Source organism: Rana temporaria, chromosome 1 (assembly GCF_905171775.1).
Source record: "Rana temporaria chromosome 1, aRanTem1.1, whole genome shotgun sequence".
Classification (NCBI taxonomy): Eukaryota; Metazoa; Chordata; class Amphibia; order Anura; family Ranidae; genus Rana; species Rana temporaria.
The window spans coordinates 316,924,360-316,946,960 of record NC_053489.1 but is presented as its reverse complement, the minus strand read 5'-3'; the positions used below and the strand labels follow the sequence as shown (position 1 = coordinate 316,946,960).

The following is a 22,601-nucleotide window of genomic DNA, read 5'->3' as shown; positions in this document are numbered from 1 at the left end:
GTCGGCAGTATGACAGGGGTCTAAAGAGACAGAAGCTGGGGAGATGTGTACTTTTTTTTTTTTTTTCTATGGCCACACAGACTTTTTAAGTAGGCCTTGTTAATGGTTTATAAGATTCTAAAAGCTTACATTAAGTGTTTGCTCTTCCATTCTATTTTTGCAGGGCTTTATTTGTGGCTTTTCTGTAGCCACTGGAGCTGCCTCACGTTTAATCTCTGGTTATGACAGCTATGGGAATATTTGTGGACAGAAGAATACGAAGGTAGAAGGCTATGAAAACAGTGGTTTAGACCATACCAACCGCAAGTAAGTAACATTTTTTCAAAGCTGTATGCATGTATGTGTTTGTGTGTGTGTGTGTGTGTGTGTATGTATGTATGTGTGTGTGTGTGTGTGTGTATAGATAGATAGATAGATAGATATACACACTGTGTGTGTGTATCTATCTATCTATCTATCACACAGTGTGTGTGTGTGTGTGTGTGTGTGTGTGTGTGTATATGTATATGTATGTGTGTGTATATATATATATATATATATCTCTATACACTCACTACATTATAAAGTTAGAAAGTCACCTGCAGATTGTCTAATTAATGGTAGAAAGCAACCAGAGCCCTGCCTTCCAGACTCGATATGTAGAGAAAAATCATCCAAAAACGGGTTGCAGCATATCATTTTTTTTATTGTAGATCAAAAGGGACTGTTGCCATCATGTTTTGTCACTTTTGAATCTACAATAAACTTTTTTTATATGCTGCAAACCCTTTTGGATTTTTCTCTACATGGCGAGCGTGGAAGGTAGGGCTCTGGTTGCATATATACTGGGGCAGATCCACAAAGAGAGTACGCCGGCGTTGCTACTGATACGCCGGCGTACTTTCAAATTTCCCGCGTCGTATCTTTGGTTTGAATCCTCAAACCAAGATACGACTGCATCTGAGTTAGATCCGACAGGCGTATGGCTTTGTACGCCTTCGGATCTTAGATGCAATACTTCGGCGTCAGCTGGGTGGAGTTCTCGTTGTTTTCCGCGTCGAGTATGCAAATTAGCCATTTCCGACGATCCACGAACGTACGCGCGGCCGTCGCATTCTCTTACGTCGTCTCTAGTCGGCTTTTTCTGGCATGTAGTTAAAGCTGCTATTTTGCGGCGTATAGTTAGACTTGCCATGTTAAGTATGGCCGTCGTTCCCACGTCCAAAATTTTTTTTTTTTTTTTTTTTTTTTTTTGCGTAAGTCGTCCGTGAATCGGGATGGACGTAATTCACGTCTAAGTTAAAAAAATGACGTCCTTGCGACGTCATTTAGCGCAATGCACAGTGGGAAATTTAGGGACGGCGCATGCGCCGTTCATTCGGCGCGGGGACGCGCTTCATTTAAATGAAACACGCCCCCTTCTTGCCGATTTGAATTGGGCACCCTTACGCCGCGAGAGATAGACTACGCCGCCGTAACTTACGGCGTGAATTCTTTGTGGATTCAAAGTTTAAAAATGTAAGTTGCGGCGTAGCGTATCTCCCATACGCTGCGCCGGTGCAGATCTCTGTGGATCTGCCCCACTGTGTATAATGTGGATATTTGGTATTATCAATGAAGAAGCTTTCCAGAGTTCTTTGACTTTGTTCTAGTGAAGAGTAGGATTTTTGCCTTCCATTTTAGAGAGAATCCTCTCACTGATGCTGGTAAAATATCTCCATTGGAGTCGTACAAAGCTTTAGAAACCTATCAGGGGTTCTAAAAAGCCCCCCCCCCCCCCCCCTGCGCGCACACACATTTTAGACTGGAGGTCTGCTTTAATATTCTGTATTGCAAAAATATATGTCAATTTGTTTCCAAACTAAGTTAGACTGCTGCCTAAAAGCCCAACTTCAGCTAAAACATTGTGTGGCAATCTATTTACTTTACCGTATTTTATCTAATTCAGTATGTGCGATTTTTGTTCACTTTGTGTCCAGGTGACAGGTGTTGGAAAGAAAAAAAGTGATGAGGAAATCTCTTCAGGAGCAGCAGAGTTCCTAAAAATAATTTCCTAAACTGGGGCACTGCATTTTAAATGTGACAGAAGTGCTAATTCTCCCCCCACTCTTTACCATACCAAAAACAATTTGTATGTAGTTGGGCTTTACATTTTAATTAAACATCTTTATCAACGTCTAGGCCTCTACTGTTTCATGACCTCGCCAGGTTCTGTGGACTAGAAGTGTCCTTTTCGGCAGCTTATTAAGCTAAACCCTCCCTTGTATTACTATGATGTTATTTTTAAGTGCATTACTTGACCCTTGAAGTGGTTGTAAAGGCTCAAGGTTTATTAACTTTGTGAATTCTATGCATGAAGGTAAAAAGCTTTCTGTGTGCAGCAGCCCCCCTAATACTTACCTGAGCCCCAGCTTGATCCAGCGATGTGCCTCTCGTAGCAGTGCCTTTCCCAGGTCTCTGCCTCCTCATTGGTTTAGACTGTCCAATCAGATATAAAGATAAACTCAGAGTATGATTCCTCAAGTGGGACTTTAATTTGAGTAACTGTTAAACCTCATAAAAAGTTATGTACCAAAAGGTTCTTATAGATGTTTTATTGAAAAAAGTAAAAAACGGCTGCTACTAAATATACAAAACACCTCCAAGTGAATGTAGGCACAAATAGGAAAGTAGACCAGTGCAAATAACAGATAACATATGACAAATAATAGTTGCAATAAAGGACCCAGCTCTGTCTGTAGGGTAAGGCAGAAACCCAAAGTTTCGAGGTTGTCAGTATTGGTGGAACCTCTTCTTCAGGGGTGGGATACTGCACTAAGACGACAACGATATCTGTATTCAGTGGAAAAGGAAAGAAGTAGGAAAACAGACAACGGAAAACAAAAAAACAAATGTAAGAACATGCCCACTGATCAATGTTAATCATGCATAAATATTTTTTATATATTAATGGTGTATCCAGACTTGCTGCACTTCTAATAGGGTAACTTACCTAATCGCAGAGCAGAGGAGAATATATGCCTACAGCAGTGTCTCTCAAATCAGTACTGTCCACGACCTATGTGTTTCCAGGGATTTTATGATAAAAAAGGGGCAAGAAAATGAGCTAATCTAAAATTTGAGAGGGTCTGCAGCATCCTTGGCAGTGACAAGCTGAGTGACTAGTGAATAGTGGCTTACCGAGTTGGGTCCAGCGGCTAATCGGAGTACTTAGAATGCTTGGAGGCTAATCTCAATGCTGAACAGCTGTGTGGTGAGTGGGGGAGGAGTCAAAAAGGCGGACCAGATTCACGGCCCCCGAGTCTGGTGGCGCGTGCAGTCGCCTCCGCCAGTTAGCCAATAAGTAGAGAGCGGGGGCTGGGCAAGGTGCAATAAAAGTACTGTAAATCTGTACATTTAACTCAAACTAGTTAAAACCAGTTCCCACCAAATAGAAAGTAATGTCATTTTTATATATATACTGTGTGTGTGTGTGTGTATATATATATATATATATATATATATATATATATATATATATATATATATATATATATATATATATATATATATATATATATATATATATATATATATATATATATATATATATATATATATATATATATATATATATATATATATATATATATATATATATATATATATATATATATATATATAATATATATTGTATGTCAGAGGGTCACAACTAACAGAAATAGCCATAGATGTATACCTACACTGAAGTGATTACCCATAAACTACTATAATTACCATTAAATGGCTGTTACTTTTCTTGTTAATAAATCGCTAATCACTATTAAAATCCTTTTATTACATTATACCCACAAGTACATACTTTGGTTTCCAGAGCTGCACCAGATTTTGCAATTTTAGTAAATTAAAGTGTTACTAAATCAACAACAATAAAATCAGTCTGTATATGCAGTAAAGCATGCTTTTTATATTTGCCGTGAAACCTGAGGTGTTAATCCTCCGCATTGTGTAAAAAGGCTGTTTGATCCTGTCTTCTCTGATCTTCCCCTTCTTCCACAGTCCCTAATCCATCTCCTGATAGTACAAAGCCTTTGGAGTGATTCTGCACATGCTCAGTTTGGTGTGAGTTTTTTTTTTCTTGGGAGGGTGCATGTGATCAGCACAGGGCCAATCAGCATTGCCCAGACAGAGGGTTAGGGGTCCTGCAGCCTCATAGGACAGTCAGAGTAGAATAAAAACTCCTTCTACAAGCTTTAACCAGACACTGATAGAAGTCACAAGACTGATATATACTGCTGATGAGAAAGGGTATTTAGCAGTTTATATTTACTAAAATAATTGCATTTCCATGTTCTGTGCACTGTGGGAGACCAGATATAGTGAATGCAGGGTCCTGGGTTTAGAAACACTTTAACCCCAGGTCCAGTTTTTGCACTAGATTTTACAGTTTTAGTAAAATATCCCTTTTGTGTTCTTCATACTTTTTAATTGCTTTGCTACCTATGTTGTGATTAGGCTAGTGTATTCTAAACAATAAAAAACAAAAAAACTAAACAATTTTATTGTTTTATTATTAGCTAGACACCCAAAATAATGTACTCCCTTTTCTTATTTGTTACATTTAGGTATGTATTCTTTCTGGATCCTTGTAAGCTGGACTTGATAAACAGAAAAATAAAATCTATAGCATTGTGTGTTTCCCAGTGTCCGCAAGAGGAGCTTAAAACATTGTCTGATGTTCAAAAATTTGCTGAAAATAATGGTAAGTGTTCTAAACCATCTGATTTGATTGAAAAAAATCTTTATGAATACAGCTAAAGATTTTCATTACTTCGGGTAAAGTATGAAATTTAGGGCTTCATCAATATTTTTAGTTTTATGATGAGACTGGAGAGGAGTTCTTCCTTCTTTATTTTTATACTACTTCTTTCTCTTTTGTAAGATTCAGCCCTGGTTCACACTGGGTACGATTTGAGATGCGATTTCACATGTCAAATCGCATCTCAAATCGGCGGCATTTGTCGGCAATGGCACCGTCCTAATCGGTGCGGCGCTGCATCTGCGGCGCTGCACCGATTTCAAAAAGTAGTTCCTGTACTACTTTTTGCGATTTCGGGCCGCGATTTACATTGAACCCTGCACAGATGTCTCTTAAATCGCGGCAAAACCGCAGCCGTAAAATCGCGGTAAAATTTGCAGCCGTGTGAACCTAGCCTCACTCTGTATTCCTGATTCATTCACAGCTGATAAAATAAAATAAAAAATGTGTTATTAATTTTAAATACAAAAAACTGATTTTTTTTTTTTTTTATGAAAGTCAAGTGCATCATACAAAAAATTATTGTCCAATGTACAGCATAGGGCAGTAACAAATATATAAGCACACATTGCTTCATAATGATTTTTCCAATTTCCAACATCTTTGGAAGGAGTTTTAAGACCCAGGTCTATTCTCCATAGCATCATCAACCATAATAGCAAGTATTGAATGCCACATAGACTGATCAATACCTGTCATTTAAATAAAAGAAAAGATAATGGAAGATGGCAGTGGTGCAGTAATGCATTCATAGTCAGTTGGCTGTCTCCCTGCCAGTTATTGTTGGTGAGATATTTGCAAATTTATGGCCAACCAATAGTCACTCTCTGATCTGTACTGTAACAATCTTTTTCTTTTTCTTTTTTTCTTCTCTTGGCAGTTTCATTAGCTTGTATCTAAAGCACCAAAACATGTAAGGAACAGCTCTATGCACACATAAAACACGACAAGGACTCCTTTATGACCCACTGAGAGTGGAGATAAATACATAAATTTCTTTTTATTGCTGCTGTAGATGTTAATCCTGATAGAGAAATACAGAAGAATAACAGTCAGGGGAACATTTGACCTCTGGAGCAATTCTGAGCCATAGTAGTATAAAAGTCTTGCTCCATTCACATCATTTAAAAAATAAAAAGTAGCATGAATGGTATTTAAGAATTAGCATTTTTATGTATTTGACAAAATCCTGTCTTCAAGTATAAAGATCAAAATAATTAATTTATTTTAAATCAAAATTAATAAATGTTCTAAAGGGGATTACAAATCTAAGTTAAAAAAAATATATGTTTAGTGACTCAGATGAAAAAAATCTATGTGCAGTTCATGTAATATAAATTTCAGTTATAAACCAAAGGAAAATCAAGAGTTTGACAAATCCAGGATTTTAGGCTTAAGGAAAAAAAAGCATCTTGCAAAAATGTTTAACTTCGATTATTTTTATTGTGAGACTGCAGATTTCTAAGATGTAGATATATATGTGGGTACTCACAGTAATTGACAGGAGAAATGGTGCCAATGTGATGATTTTTATTGCAAGCTGACATTTGTGTAGGAACCATACACATTTAGATATGTATGTATGTATATATGTAGTGGGTGTGTTTTTATTTAAAAAAAAATTAAGTCTTCTTCTTTTTTTTATTTTTTTTATTGATTACTATGCAAAAACATATTGGTACAGCTTCAAACACGCTCAACATAAGCGTAAAGAATTAGTGTTTTGGTAAATACACAAGAAGTATATATTCACAGTTGTAAGTGCTTGAATGTCCAGTTTATTTTTCCATTATCGCACATGTTGAGTATAGAGAAGTTGCTCACAGACTAGAAATGGTAAGAGTGGATGAGCACCAGATCTTCCACACCTTAGCATATTTACTGGGCAACTCAAAATATTTTTTTCATATGGTAGTATCTTATTCACCATGTGAATCCATTGACCAGTAGATGGCGGGGGAGACTGATTTCACTTAAGCGCAATAGTCTTTCGAGCCAAGAACAGTGGTTCTCTCTGCATTATTCTAGTAAACTTTGGCCAGTGTTCTTCATCAAGTTTACCCAATAGACAAATGCGTGGATCAAATGGTACGGGTAACTAAATAATTTTAGACCGTATATCTATAACCCATTTCCAGTATATAGTAATAACAGGGCACAGCCACATTACTTGGACAAAGTCTGCACATTGGCAGATACAGCTAGTACATGCCGACGTTGGAATACAGTGCATATCATTGCAATCTTACCGGTGTTAAGTAAGACTGATGTACCATGTATAGTTGAATAAGCTTGTTATTAATAGCCGGTGAAACTGTTAAATGGAACGCACATGCTTCCTCCCTGTTGTCATCCAGCAAGTCGTGTATAAGTGTTTACCATTTATTCCGAACCTTCAAAGGACTTGTATTAGGTGAGGTAGCCAATAAATGTGAGTAAACGGTAGAAATTAAGCCTTTAGGACCATGTGACCTTGATACTTCAATCAGTGGATAGTCTGAGAACTTCACACTAGTAACACCAAATTGAGTCTGTAGAGCATGACGCAGCTGGAGGTATCTATAAAATACTGTACAGTGAAGTTCATATTTTCTTTGTAGATCCCTGCACATACATCCTGTAGTTTAAAGCAGAGGTCCGGTACAAAAAAAAAAAAGTCAGCAGCTGCTAACACTGTAGCTGCTGACTTTTAATAAGGACACTTACCTGTCCTAGTCGCCAGCAATGTCAGCCCCCGCCGAGGCCGATCCTTGATCCTGGCAGCTCCAGGCACTGCCATCCACAGTAAGGGAAACAGGCAGCGAAGCCCCTGCGGCTTCACTGCCCGTTTCCTAATGCGCATGTGCGAGCAGTGCGGCGCTTTGTGAATGGGCCGGCTGCTTTCTGGGATACACACAGCTCCCAGAATGCAGCGCGGCCCATTCACAAGAAGAAACCAAGTGTAGGAGGAGGAAGAGAATCCACCACGGAAGATGAAGAGGCAGATTAGGGACTTCCGCATAGCAACAGCTATTTAGGGGAAGTAAACATTTTTTTTTTTTGGTGGAAAGATTTTTTTCAGGGTGAAACTCTCTTTAACAATTCCCCTGTGTTCCCAAAAGGGGTAATCTGCAAAATTCAGGATATGAGTAAACATGGGGTTGTGCCACAGTGGTAGATATAGATTAGTGTCCTTAAATTTGTCCAGTTGTTTGTCCAGCTGTTTAGCCTCCCTCCACACCATACATGGCAGATTCAAGATGGGTAAACGTTCCCTTCCCAAAGCAGATAATGGAGCCTCCAGCGCTATCGGCAAGTGTTTAAGGTTTAATACCCAAGCCAGGTGTAATTCCACTACCCCCCGAGTGACGGGTGTCAGCCAGTTGATCAAATGATATAATTGCCCTGAGTAGTAGTAGATGATATTGGGAGGTGCCATGCCAGCTTCAGCTTTAGGCCATTGTAGGATGGCAAGTTTCAGTTTCCTTCTATTATTTACCCTTATAAATGTAAATGGGGTATCTAACATTTTAAAGAACGACTTGGGCACCACCGTGGGTATATGAGAGGTCACAAAAGCATTTCGGAAGAAGAATCAACTTAAGTTTTTATATATACAACAAGCTTGAGCAGGTTTTTGACCTACAGTATGTTCAACGTTATGCCACTTAAAGCAACTCCAGGCTTAAGGTCTGTCTGCTCATTCCCCCTCACCCTCAATAGTCACTCAATAGTATTGCAAATCTATGAATTATAGAGGTTTGAAGGGCAGCACTCAGGGCCTGTTTGTTTAAAAACTTCTGTTTGTTATACAACTGTGAAAATATCACTTGAGTGGAGAGCAGAGGCTACTTCAATGTCCAGTCTAATGCTGGGGTGGATTCTGGATTAGGCTCCCTTTATTTATTTTAATATAGTGTAGTCATCGAAGAGGTCCAGGGCTTGGCTGATGGGGACTTTAATGGCTTGTTTAACAATTCTCATATACTGGATGTATTTACGTAAATTTACAAATGTATAAATATTAAATGTACTTTAACAAATGCGATATACCCTGTTTCCCCAAAAATAAGACCTACCCTGAAAATAAGACCTAGCGTTATTTTCCAGGAGGGCTGCAATATAAGCCCTACCCCGAAAATAAGCCCTAGTTAAAAAAATGCTTGTAAAATCCTATAATCCACTCTATTACAGTATTATATAATGTACAATGTGTGTGTTTCTGTAATATAATTGCGGGGAAGAGAGCTCCGGCGGGAAACAGAAGTGCAGAGCGGCGCTATAACAAATGTATTTGGCACAATTATATTACAGAAACACACACATTGTACATTATATAATACTGTAATAGAGCGGATTATAGGATTTTACAAGCATTTTAACTCAGTTTACACTGGGGACTCCTGACAGGCAGGGAGGGAGAGGGGGAGAGAAGACTGCACATTACATGGTAAGACCTACCCCGAAAATAAGCCCTACTGTGTCTTTTGTTGGCATAATTAATATAAGACCCGGGCTTATTTTCGGGGAAACACGGTAACATGTTAGAATGAGTATTACACTAATGTATGGGAGGTAAGAAAGCCTTGGTTCCTTTCTTTTATCAAAAGAAGATTGCTGATTTCCCTTCTGCCAATTGCCAGGCTCAAGCTTAAATGCTTTGAGTCCATGATTCACAAGTATTTAGATTATAAAAGTCATTCAAACTTCAGAAGTCATAACTTAAAAGTAATGGTACCATTAAGTCAACATGGTACAGGCAACTTGTTTTGTTTTTTGTTTTTTTACTTCTTTTTATACATTTTCTCATATGCACGTACAAAAACATTGAGAACAGTCAACAACATTCAGCACTACAATGCATCAACACTAGTAAGCAATGCAGCAATTATGTAGGATAGTGACAAACATTGAAGGAAACACATTCAAGAACAAGCGCACTATTAATCTATGTGAATAAACCAAGCACTAAATAAATGTAATAAATCTTTCAATCCTAAACATCTATATATTAGTGCTTAAATTCAGAGTAACAAGATAACACACAGCAAATTCATATATAAACCAAATATCAAAAGAATTTTATAAATATTAAAACTATCAAAAATAAATATAATTGAAGCAGTTATTACAATGGTACACATATCATCCCTGCTCCAGTGCATGCTTACAATCTGCTTATTTTGATGATAAACAAAAGCCTTCACCAGCCACCTTGAGTGAATTGGTCGCTCACATTCAGGGTATGAACAATATAGGTCAAACAAAGCCTTTTGTTGGTGAAACAATCTTCAGTTTCTATAGGTATCATCCTGGTGTGATTCAAATCATCTGCGGCCCCCGTTAAGGGTCAGCGGAAACCACTATTTTTTGTCTCCCATTTTACTCAGGGTATAGAAGAACATTTAATTGCGCAATATTGCTTAAAACACTTTCTTTACTAAAATGTGTAATGCTCACTCAATTTTTAAAATCTTTACACATCACATTTAACACATTTTTGTGACGGCTCCTTGCCACCTCGCTGCTTTTCCTGGTATACGAGACCCCGGAAATGACATCACTGTCTCCACCCGATGCGTTGCGTCACTTGTCATGTCCCTTCTTCAAGGAAGATCGCTTCTATCCCTTGAAGTCACTGAATTCACGCACTAATATATGGTTTAAGATTCATTTTATTTAGTGCTTGGTTTTCCATAATTGGTTGATTCAGATAGGTTCAAGAACGAGCGCACTATTAATCTATTAATATTTCTATTTTGGTGTGAAATCACTATTGAATAGTTGCAGCTGTTCATAAACACGTTGTTCACCAAATACACATAGCAGCGCACAAGTATTTTTACCACACATTGCATTATAGACAGTTGTGAATCCCAATATTCAAGCCCACAAGGGACAGAGAGCAAATGTACTATATATCCACAGGGACCCTCAAACGCCAGTACCATACGCTCTGAAAAGCAAAGCAGTATATGGACAATCGGTCAGATACAGTGGAGCTATCATTTATCCAACCTCCCTACACCTTGTCAAATTTAGTTGGTACACTTGTATTGGTGTATGTAGCTTTATACAAGGGCAATGCTTTATTTGTAAACACCTTCCGTGTCAATACGGTAGGGGCCACATGTTTTTTCGATGACAGAATAATAATTTTTGTGCATAATAAAAAAGCAAAGTAAGTAATGTACATATCACCTTTTTGTAGGTGCTAGCGGATCAGGCAACAATTTTTTATTTAAAAGCGTTCACAATGGCAGCCTCCCAAGTTCCTCTTATGATAGAGTTCATTCCTTTAACACCTATAGTATTCTTAAGCAAACAGCCACTACAGAATAGGCACATGAAATTTAGTTTTTAACTAAGTTTATATATATTATATATAATGTGTGTAAAATATGCAGAACCTTTTTTAAAGCCCTGTTGTGCTATTTGCCATGTGATTGAAATTGTAAGCTTTTGCTTGTAATAATTATTAGCTTTGCTTTATCTTCACAGGGTCACATCTTTGTGATTATGCACTATCCCCTAGCCAGTACACAAACAGTATGAAAGCATCGTCTCTGTGCCCGAAGCTTCCAGTGCCAGTAAGGTGAGTCAAAGATAGTTGCAACCATTCTGCGTGATTTCAAGTGTGAGCAAATGGCTTTGAACATTACATGTTTTATAGATAGATAGATAGATAGATAGATATTGTGTATATCTTTTTTTGTTAACCATCTTTAGACCAATTTTGAAAATGCAATCTCATAATATTTGTAATTATACTATAGTGTGGGCTGGTCATCTCACTGATGTCTGGCAATAGTATTGCTCAGGAAGGTTTGAACATTTTTTTTTTCTTGTTTCTGATTTTTAAGTCTTTTGGCTTTGGGGTGTAAATGATCTTTAACCACTTCAATACAGGGCACTCACCCCCCCCCCTTCCTGCCCAGGGCAATTTTCAGCTTTCAGCGCTGTCACACTTTGAATGACAATTGCGCGGTCATGCAACACTGTACTCAAACTAAATCTTTTTCATTTTCTTCCCACAAATAGAGCTTTTCATTTTGTGGTATTTGATCACTACTGGGGTTTTTATTTTTTGCTAAACAAACTAAAACATTTTTGACAAAAATACATTGGATGTTGGCGTCTATTTTATTTTTTTAATTGAGGTCAGTTTTCGGGGGATAAAGTCGTTTTATTATCCAGGCTTTCTTCAGGTGTTTTTTTTTTGTCTTGTTTTTTAGATTCAAGTTTGTTGGAACTGCACACATTTATTCTGAATACAGTAAAAATATTTACAGCTACTCATTTATAATTCATGTAGCCTTTTTTGGAAAAAAAATAACATGAAAGACTTTAACCTGCAGTGGATTCGCAGGGTTCCCGAATCGCACCAGTGTGAACCCAGCCTCAAAGCATACAGCCTACAAATGTCACCTGGCTGCTCCCACCAAGGCTCGGTTCACACTGGTGCGATTAGGTAACCCTGTGAATCCACTGCGGGTTCCCACATTGCACCTGACTCGCACAGCAGTTCACACTGTGTCCTACAATGGTAATGACACCCCCATTTCAGCTCGCATATCGTACTACGAACTGACAGTTTGGACATTAATTGGCTCGCATAGGTGTGAACACCCATGCGATTCTGGTGCAGACCAAAAAAAGGGTCCTGTGCGTGTTTGGTCCGAATTTGATGCAATTTCAGCCATACAGTTTGTATGGCTGAAATCGCATCACACAGACATCACATGTGATCCGAACCGCAATGCGGTGCAAATCACAGGAATGCGGAGTGTACAGTGGTGGGTAGTACGTGCAGGATGGTGTCAGGATAGTGGACAGTGTCAGATAATTTTTACAATTACATTTTTTTGGGGCAATGGTCTGTGTCAGTGGACGATGTCGGTGGGGTAGTGGTCGGCGTCGGTGGGGTAGTGGACGGCGTCGGTGGTCTTGGGGCTCTGGACCGTGTCGGTATGGGGGGGGGGGGCGGTTGTGTTGTCAGGTTTTTTTTTTTTCATTTTTTTTTATCAGCCCTGTTGAGGGCGTTGGTGACACAGAGCGATCAGTAACGAATACTCTCTGTGTCCCATTCAGAAAAGAAAGGGGCCGGTAATTGGCCCCTTTCTCCGCTCTCCATCCTGACGGATTCACCCCCCCCTCGCAGCCCGCGGGAGAGGAGAGGGAAGCCATCAGCTGCGAGGGAGAGGGGGGTGGAGGGCATATCTTTTATCAAAGTTGCTTAGCGGGGGGCGATTTTAACCCTCAAATCCAAGTAGTGGATGGGGGTGCTGCCACGGGACCGCGTTTTGCGGGAAAATGACAGATATCGCAGGAATCTGTTGGGTATGTGCAGAAACTGTGCTTGTTGGGAGGAGAAGGGGGCAATGGAGGAGGCAGACACGGAGGACAGTCGGGGATGATCGGTGCAGCGGGGACAGCTGTGAACACTGCGATCCCCCATACATGGCTTTTCAGGTGAAAGCCGCGGGAGGGAGAGAAGGAGAAGCGGCTGATGAAAACCATGCATGGGGGATCGCGGTGTTCACAGCTGTCCCTGCCTGCTGCACCGATCATCCCCGACTGTCCCTGGACATACACATGTGTGCAGAAGTGACAGGTGCCGTGAGCGCACTCTGCTTCTTCACAGAACGCGCTCTGTCACTCCTGCACATGCATGCCAGTCTCAACAGGCGCGAGGCTCGCCCTCGCAACGCTGGCTGTGGGAGTGTAGTGGTGGGTGGAGGAGTCTGTGACGTCACGACTCTGCCCACCAATCGCCTGGGAAAAAAATGCTCACAGATTCTGCAATTTTGCGGGGCTTCTGACAGGTGAGGGGGTGACATTTATAATATATGGATACATGCAGGAGGCATGTATAGCATTATAGATTACAACAGTATTAATGATTTAAATTTGATGACGGTGGGTTTACATCCACTTTAAGTCTTCTTTCTATTCTAGACATACTTTTCAGATATTTGGATTTTTAATTGTACCCGTGGACAAAGTGTTTGTTTTTTAAAATGACCCTTTAAAGTAAAAATGTATGACACTGTCCCCTGAGTAAGCTGTGCTTATCTACTTTTTTTTTTCTTTTCTTTTTTTTTTCACTAAGCAAAAATAGTCCACTTTATTTTTTACGTTTTATCTGGCAAGTCAATCAGTGGTTTTTATTGTTTTCTTTCATAGTGTTGCACTTTGGCCTAAAACTATATTTATTTTTTCATTTTTTAGATTCAAAATAGATTTATTTTGTTTCCTTTTTTCCTTCTACTCCTATAGTAAGTGTTGTGAAAACTCATGTTGGTAAGAGGTGAGACCCTAGCTTACATAATGGGGAAAAAGTACACTGACAATCTTAACCCCAACTGTCTTCCATCACAAAATAAAATGAGAATTGCGCACAGACCTTGGCCACTAGTAGAGTTCCATTTAAGATGTCTGAACTGATTTCTGATGCCGGCAAAGAAAAGATGCTGCCTTATGCATCTGTATATTTTATCTGAGTCTTCCTGTGTTTTTGATATTTTGCTGTATATAGCATAGGACACGACACAAAAAAGCAAGTTTTTCAACTTTCATTGCTCTATTGGCTGAGCTTTCAGTATGATTTAAAGTTCATCTGCAGCACACATAATTATTTTCTTTTGATAATCGGATTTCAGCTCATCCTTGTAAAGCAAATTGATGATAGAGTGCTCTTCTTAAACACTTAACGTTTACAAATGCACACAGCACAGAAACAACCATTGCCTGAGAGCAATCTTATAAAAACATTACTGCAAATATTGAGGTGAAAAGATATATTTAGATAGGATGTTTGGTTTTAAAATGTTTAAATACCAAAGTAAAATAATTGGTGAATTGCTGACACATTAACTTGACTGCATACATTCACAATATAAAAAAACATGAGCTATGTTTATGCAGTTTTTGCTAGCCTAATCTTCAGGGCAGTGTGTTGTCCAGAAACATTGGTAAGGAATACAACTTTGTTCAACAAAGAGTTCAATTTCTTAGGTGTAGTAATGCATGGCAACAAATCAAATCTTGTGCTAGTTTGACTTCAGAAGAATGACTTCTGATTTTTTTGTTGTTGACAACTAGTCTATCTGTTGACTGCTGATTAGTACAAGATGGATTTTCATGCATTGCTATTGGTTACTTACTGTCGCTAGACTGTCTACCATTAAAGTGGAGGTCCGCCAATCTTTATTTTTTTTAAAAGTCAGCAGCTACAAATACTGCAGCTGCTGACTTTTAAAATAAGGACACTTACCTGTCCAGCGCACCCGCGATGTCGGCATCCGAAGCCGACCTGTCCCTCGGTCCTCGGATGCTGCTGCGCCATCTTCGGTAAGGGAATCAGGAAGTGAAGCCTTGAGGCTTCACTTACTGGTTCCCTACTGCGCATGTGCGACTCGCGCTGCGCAATACCACTGGTCCCTGCTGTCTTCTGGGACCTGTGTGTCTTAGACAGGTATCTGCTCCCCCCTCCCCCCTGAAAGGTGCCAAATGTGACACGGGGGGGGGGGGGGGAGGAATCCGGATAGCGGAGGTTCCTTTTTTTGTGTGGACCTCCGCTTTAATGCTTACAAATTATAGGATACATATACAATGTACATTATGTTTTAAAGTACAACTTTTACCAAAAATAAATCCCGACCTACCCTTTTGTAGCCCCTGAACCTAATCTAATCTAAGCTGGGAGGGTGTCCCCCCCCCCCCCCCAATTGCCCCAGATCCTTGCTTACCTCTTTGTGATGTTGTCGTGGTTGCCTGTAATTTCACCTAGATGTAAGGAAGCACCTGGATGGGGGTTCTATTTTAGGCCCCTTTCACACAATCAGACCATTCAGGTCCGCCTGTCAGTTTTGACGGCAGACCTGAATGGCCTCTTCAAACAGTCCTATGGAGCGTCGGATGTCAGCAGAGACATGTCTCCGCTGACATCCAATCTGCCAAAATCAGACGTATGGCGATATTTCCCCATCCGTCCATATCGGATCGGGTAAGATCGGATAAAAACGGACATGCTGTCCGTTTTCATCAGATCGCTCCATAGGAGACAGCGTTGCTGCACAAGCCCCTCCCTGCTCAGTGAGCATAGAGGGGATTGTCATCCGCCAGCTCAGCGAAAATCAGCAGGCAGATCTCCCGCTGAGCTGGCGGACTCCGTAGCGCCTAGTGTGAAAAGAGCTTAAGATGTATTGGGTTAATAGTAAGGGTGGCATTTTTATTTTAGTAAACATTTTTCATTCTGAATAGTGGAGAGAAGGTTTAAAACCACCTCCCTAGGTTTTATTTATGGTTTCTGACGCTCCCGGATAGATTTGGTTTACCTGCTGCTTTGACTACTGCACAAAACACAGACCGCAAACCATTTTTGTCTTTTAAAATTGTTTGACAAAACACACCAAGCCTGAGAGCAGTAAGGCTAAAAATCAAAATTGATGTGTTCAGTGCTGAGCTACCAATATAAAGCACAAAAAGAAATAAAAACATACTTTTTAAATGTGTTGAAGATCGATCTCACCATTTTCAAAGTGGCAAAAAAATATTGTGAGTCATTTTGGTTATTAAATTCCTTAACAATCTGTGCTCAAAAATTCTGTGAACCACATTATTGTCCAAAAAATCGGGGTGCAAAGTGAGATCCAATCAAAGATGGTGTGAAGACCACCCCCAGAAACTTTCAAGTGTATGTTCTCCCCTCATAGATGGGCCCTTATTAGAGGGGCCAATGTAGTCTTTAAAAAAACGAGCCAAGGATTTCAAATGGCTCCTGCAGTAAACACACTCTATGGATGGTCGGTGCACTGAACAACAGACCCAGCCACAGACTGAAGCCCAGCTCAAAAAGAAAGAAGCTTCTTGGTGTACACCATTTAAGATCTCTTGATTGCTAAAATAATACATTTGCATTCACATCTATAAATAGTAGTAGCAAGTAAATAAAAGTACTTTGCCACCACCTCCCCTTACATCTCAGTTAAGCGTATGGACAAGCCGAACTGTTCAGAGAGCAGTAGAAGTCGGAAGCCTGCTATGTGTCTCCCTCTCTCTCCGGAATCAACTAGGCTCCCTCCTATGCATTTGCATTTGAAACTGTTAAACCAAATATAGGTTCAAAAACAAAAAAGTTGATGAACTGATTACATCTCATCAGGAAAAGTATCTGGAGGTGCTCCTGATAATGTCACAGTGATGAAAATCGTAGGGCGGAGCCTAATCTATTCAAGACTGATCTCTGAACAGAGCGGCTTGTCCATATTCTTAACGTGGAGGTGGGGGCTTGGTACTTTCCTTTGCCTGATACTATGTTTTACAAATGTGAGCGCATATGTATTCTTTTATCAATAAAGAGGTTTTAAATGCTGTAAATTATGAGGCTTCTTTCTTTTAAAAGCTAGACTTAAGTCTTAAGTGTTGAGTGCACCGACCATCCATGGAAAGTGTGCTTGTGCCCATGAGATATCTGCCTGCAATGGCCATTTAAAATTTCTGGCTCTTTTTTTTTTTTTTTTTTTTAAAGGCCCCTATAATATCCATGAGATGAGCACACACCCTTAAGGTTGGGTTCACACTGCAGCACGCTCCGGCTCACAGCAGGAGTCCGGTGTGTCCCCATTCACTGTTTCGGGTCCAATTTCAGTCCAAATTGTTGGCTGAATTCGCACCTGAAACGGACCAAAAGACGCACAGGGCTCCTGTGCAATTCGCACAGGAGCCGCTGCGGAGATGTGTGAACCGGCACCATAGAGAGTCGGTCACAATCTTATGCTATGCGTATTGGATGCGGGAAACCTGCATCCAATTCGCAACAGTGTGAACCCAGCCTGAGGGTCTGTGGTGGTCTTTCATCCATATTTAATTCATCGTTGATTGGATCTCACAAGTCCGCTTGTAAAACAAGAGTTCAATAGACATAAGATCTGTTGCACAGAGTGGCATGGCATTATTCAGGATTGCTAAAAGGAAGAGAACATGGAGGGTTAACTACCATGTTCTCGATATCTGAGGCCATTCAGAAAGTGTTTTATATTTTATCACTAAGTATTTTTTTCTTTTCCTGCCTTACATTGGTAGTGCAGCACTGATTGCATCCCTTTTGGCTTTTATCATTCACACTTGTATGCTTGCAGATTTTTTTATAGGTATATTTTGATACACAAACGTATCCCAAAATATTTTTTGCTTTTGCAAAAGTCTAAAAGACACTTTGCGAGTGCTAACCATACACTCATTTTGACACTTTGACTTCAAAGCTGTACAAGTAACTGACCCAGAGGAGGTGTAGTTCTGACAACTTTTCTGAGACCCATTGGTAGCATGCTTGTCTCAGAATTGTGAATGAAACATACCAAACCCAGACATCACCAGGCATCTAGCATTTTTAAAAGGAGGCCTGCAATGGCAGCTTCCCTACAAGTACACAGTACTGCACAATAAAAGTAGACAAACAGAAATCTGGTCACAAGGAGCATACAACTGTGACAGGGTTAGAAGCCTGAAAGAAGAGGACATACATGGGATAATTTTTGGCTTTGTCCCTACAAGTATTCCTAAATTGTTACGTTACCATTTTTACTCATGTTGTTACTTTTCTGTAACCATTATTGTTAGCAAGTACTCCTATAAGACAGCATTTAAAAAAATAAAAATGGTTCCAGATTAATGCACTAGACCAGCCTTTCTCTACTTTTTTGTACCCCCCAGAGGAAACCTTAATACCCCTCCCACGCTGAAGGCGGTTTATACAGATTTTTAGCTCAACAAATTGTGCCTGTAAAGCACTTGTAAAGGCCTCCCATGCCTCCACAGTGTGAATGCCCGAGTATTTACACACTGGGGCGGTGCGCTTGCAGGACAGAAAAAAAAAGTTCTGCAAGCAGCGTCTTTGGGGCGGTACGGGAGCGGTGTATACACCGCTCCTAAACTCCCCCTGCCATTAAAATCAATGGGCAGCGGTGCCGAAGTGCCTGCAAAATTCTTCGGCAGTGGCGCTTTTCTGCCACTTTTAACCCCTTATTAACTTATTTTTTGGTGATAAAAGCGCCCCTCTCTTGCCCGCACAGCGCTGATAGAACAAGCGGCGCTTTAACGCTAGCGCGGAGCGGTCTTCAGTGTAAAAGTGGTCTAAAGTATAAGTTTACTTTTCTAATGAAAATTGGAGAGGTAAAAAAATGTGCATTTTTTTTTTTTACGCATCTAAAGCATTGCACCAGCAATCTGCAGATCTGTCTGTGTTCCTGTATGCCCATACATCTCATACGGGCAAGCAAATACGCTGACAGGAAGAATCGATCAACTACCACGGCGCTTCACAGTGCAGTGGTAGTTCATTGAGAACTACAAGCCGACAGCCGCTCTGTGTAGTTTATTCACGCACAGAGCTATGTGAATGAATGACGTGATCATGTGGGCGGGGCCTTGCTTGGCTTTGCCAATTTCAAAAAGCGACAACGAGTGCGTTAAACTTCTCCTTGTGCTGCTGTCACAGGGGGTGCAGGGATCGGACAGTGGCTGCAGCATTGGGAACATGTTGCATGTTCCACCCTAAAAACGGGTGGAGCATGTAACATGTTCCCAAACGTGAACCTTTAAAGTAATTTTCAGGTCTTGAACTCCTGTTAAACCAGCTGTTGGTTTAGTGAGTAAAATGCTCATGACATGGGTGGTTATTGGGAAGAATGCTTCCCTTACAGTAGTTGTCAGAATGCCACCTCTACAGGCAACTAGAAAGATCATTGACTTCTTGCAGCCTGCTCTGTGAAGTGGTGTTGGCCCCAGAACTATGTAGGCACCATCAGATTGGAGATCTCTAAGCCACAACTCAAAGAAATCTTGGAAATCTCTGGAGGAACTCTAGTTGAAGACCGCATTAGACATATAAAAAATAAAGGTTGCGATATTTAGAGACTTCAGTGCAGTGGTTAAATTGCCATTTGAAGTGGATACTTTGCTGACAATGCAATTCTGCTAAGAATTCTTTAATAAGGGAGCCTAGAATTGGCCCCTTATGAAACCAGCGCTGACACACTATGACACACTATATAACAAGCTTGTTTATATTTGTGTGTAAACCCAAAAAAACTGTTATACGGTGTTTCAGCCCTTTTATGATATTTAGCCTGATTTGTGCCCTGGCTATTTTTAGGGAGTCATCTGACTAATTAGGGTTGATTTTCTAAAGGCAAATGGGCTGGGCTGTTCATTTTCCAGCATCTTTCTAGTGTCAACATGTCAAAAAAACATTTTTTAACTTTTCCATGAAAAGTGCAGATTTCCTTGCAAAGTGGACAGCCTTTATTGCCTCAAGTAAATAAACAATGAAGACATGCATTGTAAAGGGGAGCCGTAATGTGTAGCACTGGGATCAGAAAGCAAGCCAGAATATGTAATGCAATGACCTAGGACAGGACATCTGAGCAGATAGGATTTTCTTCCTGGGAGATTAACCAATATTCTAATTAATGTATTTAAGAGAAGAGGAACTACTGCAGCCAGTCTATAATAACCATAAATGTTTAGGTACACATCAGTATGGGAATAATATGAGCTTTATATCATTAAAGGTAAATAATTGTGCATACATCCAATGTACAGACAGGCACTGTCCTGGGGGAATTGTGCACATATATACCTGGCTATATATAGTTACCTCCCAGATGAATGTTGCATCAAAGTCCATTTGCAGGGGCCCCTGAGGATGAACACAATGTGGCATTTGTCTTGGTGTTGAAGACCTGAAGACCGAATCGGTGATGATGGGCAGATCCTCCCAACTGTTGTCCAACCAGCCTGGACAGTAGCTCTCACTAGCAGAAACTGTGGTGTGACACTGGCACTCAGCCTGTAACTGCCTTTGGACCATAGTTTATCCTCTGCTGGCTTTAGCCTATGCTGGTTGCTGAGCCCCGAGCAAATGATGGCTATAGAATCCTAGACCAGAAGGGACAGGTTCATGAGAACCGCATATAGAGCTGCATATAAACTCTATTGCAAAAAACAGGTTCACCTACTAACTTACAGCAGGGTGACTACTACACACACACACTGTGTCACAGACCAAACTATGTGGTATAGTGCATGTCGGGTAACAACAAGGGGACAGGCATACTTCTGTAACTAGTCTTTAAATATAGTTGTGCTCCTAAGATTACATAACCTGGCAGAATTAGATTTCTTGGCCATTTTTCAGAGTATATGAATAACACAACATTTTTTCTTTCACTCATGGTTAGTGTTTGGCTGAAGCCATTTATTAGTCTGTGTTAACTCTTTTTAAATCCTAATGACAACAGAAACTACCCAAATGACCCTAAACAAAAGTTTACATACCCGTTGACACAAAAGAGTTTGAATGGCTATTAACCACTTAAGGCCCCGCTCATGTACATATACATCGGTAATTTAAAGATGGATATCTTGGTAACGGCAGCAGCTGCCGCTACAACCGAGATATCTATCTTTTCTTTGAGCGGTCCTGTAAACGATAACGGTGGTCTCCGCAGCGGATTTGCCGCGAGATCGCCGTTATCGGCGGCGGGAGAGGGCACCCCCTCTCGCCGCTCTCCCGCGCCCTCCGCCGCTTACCGGAGCCGTCGGCAGCGGCGGAGGCGAGACGTCAAAACGTCACTTCCGCCCATGCTTCTTAACCTCCCTGGCGGTATCCCCGAGCGTGACTCGGGGTGGGTTTTTCTTGCTGCGATCGGTATCCCCGAGTCACGCTCGGGGTAGACATGCAGAGCCTGCAGCGTGCGCTGGCTTACCTTGTCCTGGATCCAGCGATGTCACCACGCTGTGTGAGCGAGCGGGACCTCGCTCGATTCACACAGCGTCCTCCTGTGCCGCCGGTCTCCGTTCCCTGCGACGTTACGACGCACGGGAGCGGAGATCGGCGCCAAATTCAAAAAAGTAAACAAACACTATACATACATTATACTGTAATCTTATAGATTACAGTACTGTATGTAAAAAAAACACACCCCCCTTGTCCCTAGTGGTCTGCCCAGTGCCCTACATGTCATTTTATATAATAAAAACCTTTCTTTCTGCCTGAAAACTGTAGATTGTCCATAGCAACCAAAAGTGTATTTTTATGTCAAAAATGGTTTTAGATCAGCTAGAAAACAGCGATAATAAATTATAATCACTTGCAGAATTGTGCGATTGCGATTTGCGGGGAAATTCGTCATAAAAAAAAAAAATAATGACAGCAACAATTCTGCAACTGAAAAAATTTCAGTGATTTTGATTTGATTACATTATTGAATAATTTTTATTTGAATTATATTATTACTTGCTATAATTATTTATAATTATTTATTATATTATAATTTAAAATTTTGTTTTTAAAAAAATGTCATACCCGGGATGCCTATTAGATTCTGGTTTGGTCAGATTTAAGTGAGTTATTCCTAAAAATCACAGGCCTACAGTATAAAACACCAAATTTCCTTGCAAATAATTGTACCGCTTTCAGCATGTTTTTTCAGACAGAATCATACCGCCAGGGAGGTTAAAGCAATATTTTCTGGGTGTCATTTTTTCAAATGACAAATGCATTTTTTTTTATTTTTTTTGCATTTAAGTCTAAATATGGGATTTGAGGTCTTTTTGACCCCAGATCTCATATAAGAGGACCTGTTATGCTTTTTTTCTATTACAAGGGAGGTTTACATTCCTTGTAATATGAATAAAAGTGACCCATTTTTTTTTTTTTGTAAAAATGTAAAAAATAAATAAGAAAACAAAAAAATATGTTTTTAAAGGGCCCCGTCCCGACGAGCTCGCGCACAGAAGCGAACGCATACGTGAGTAGCGCCTGCATATGAAAACGGTG

The 22,601-nt window shown here is 40.2% G+C and overlaps 1 protein-coding gene across 1 annotated transcript in view; it reads left to right on the top strand.

Annotated features, from left to right (window-relative positions):
- The window catches only part of SLC44A1 (solute carrier family 44 member 1), a 211,280-nt gene that overhangs the window by 74,010 nt on the left and 114,669 nt on the right, over positions 1 to 22,601 (top strand). The window contains exons 3-5 of the mRNA XM_040359353.1: positions 164 to 306; positions 4,584 to 4,720; positions 11,258 to 11,351. Coding sequence (XP_040215287.1) covers positions 164 to 306; positions 4,584 to 4,720; positions 11,258 to 11,351 — 374 coding nt within the window. The remainder of the gene's footprint in view (positions 1 to 163; positions 307 to 4,583; positions 4,721 to 11,257; positions 11,352 to 22,601) is intronic.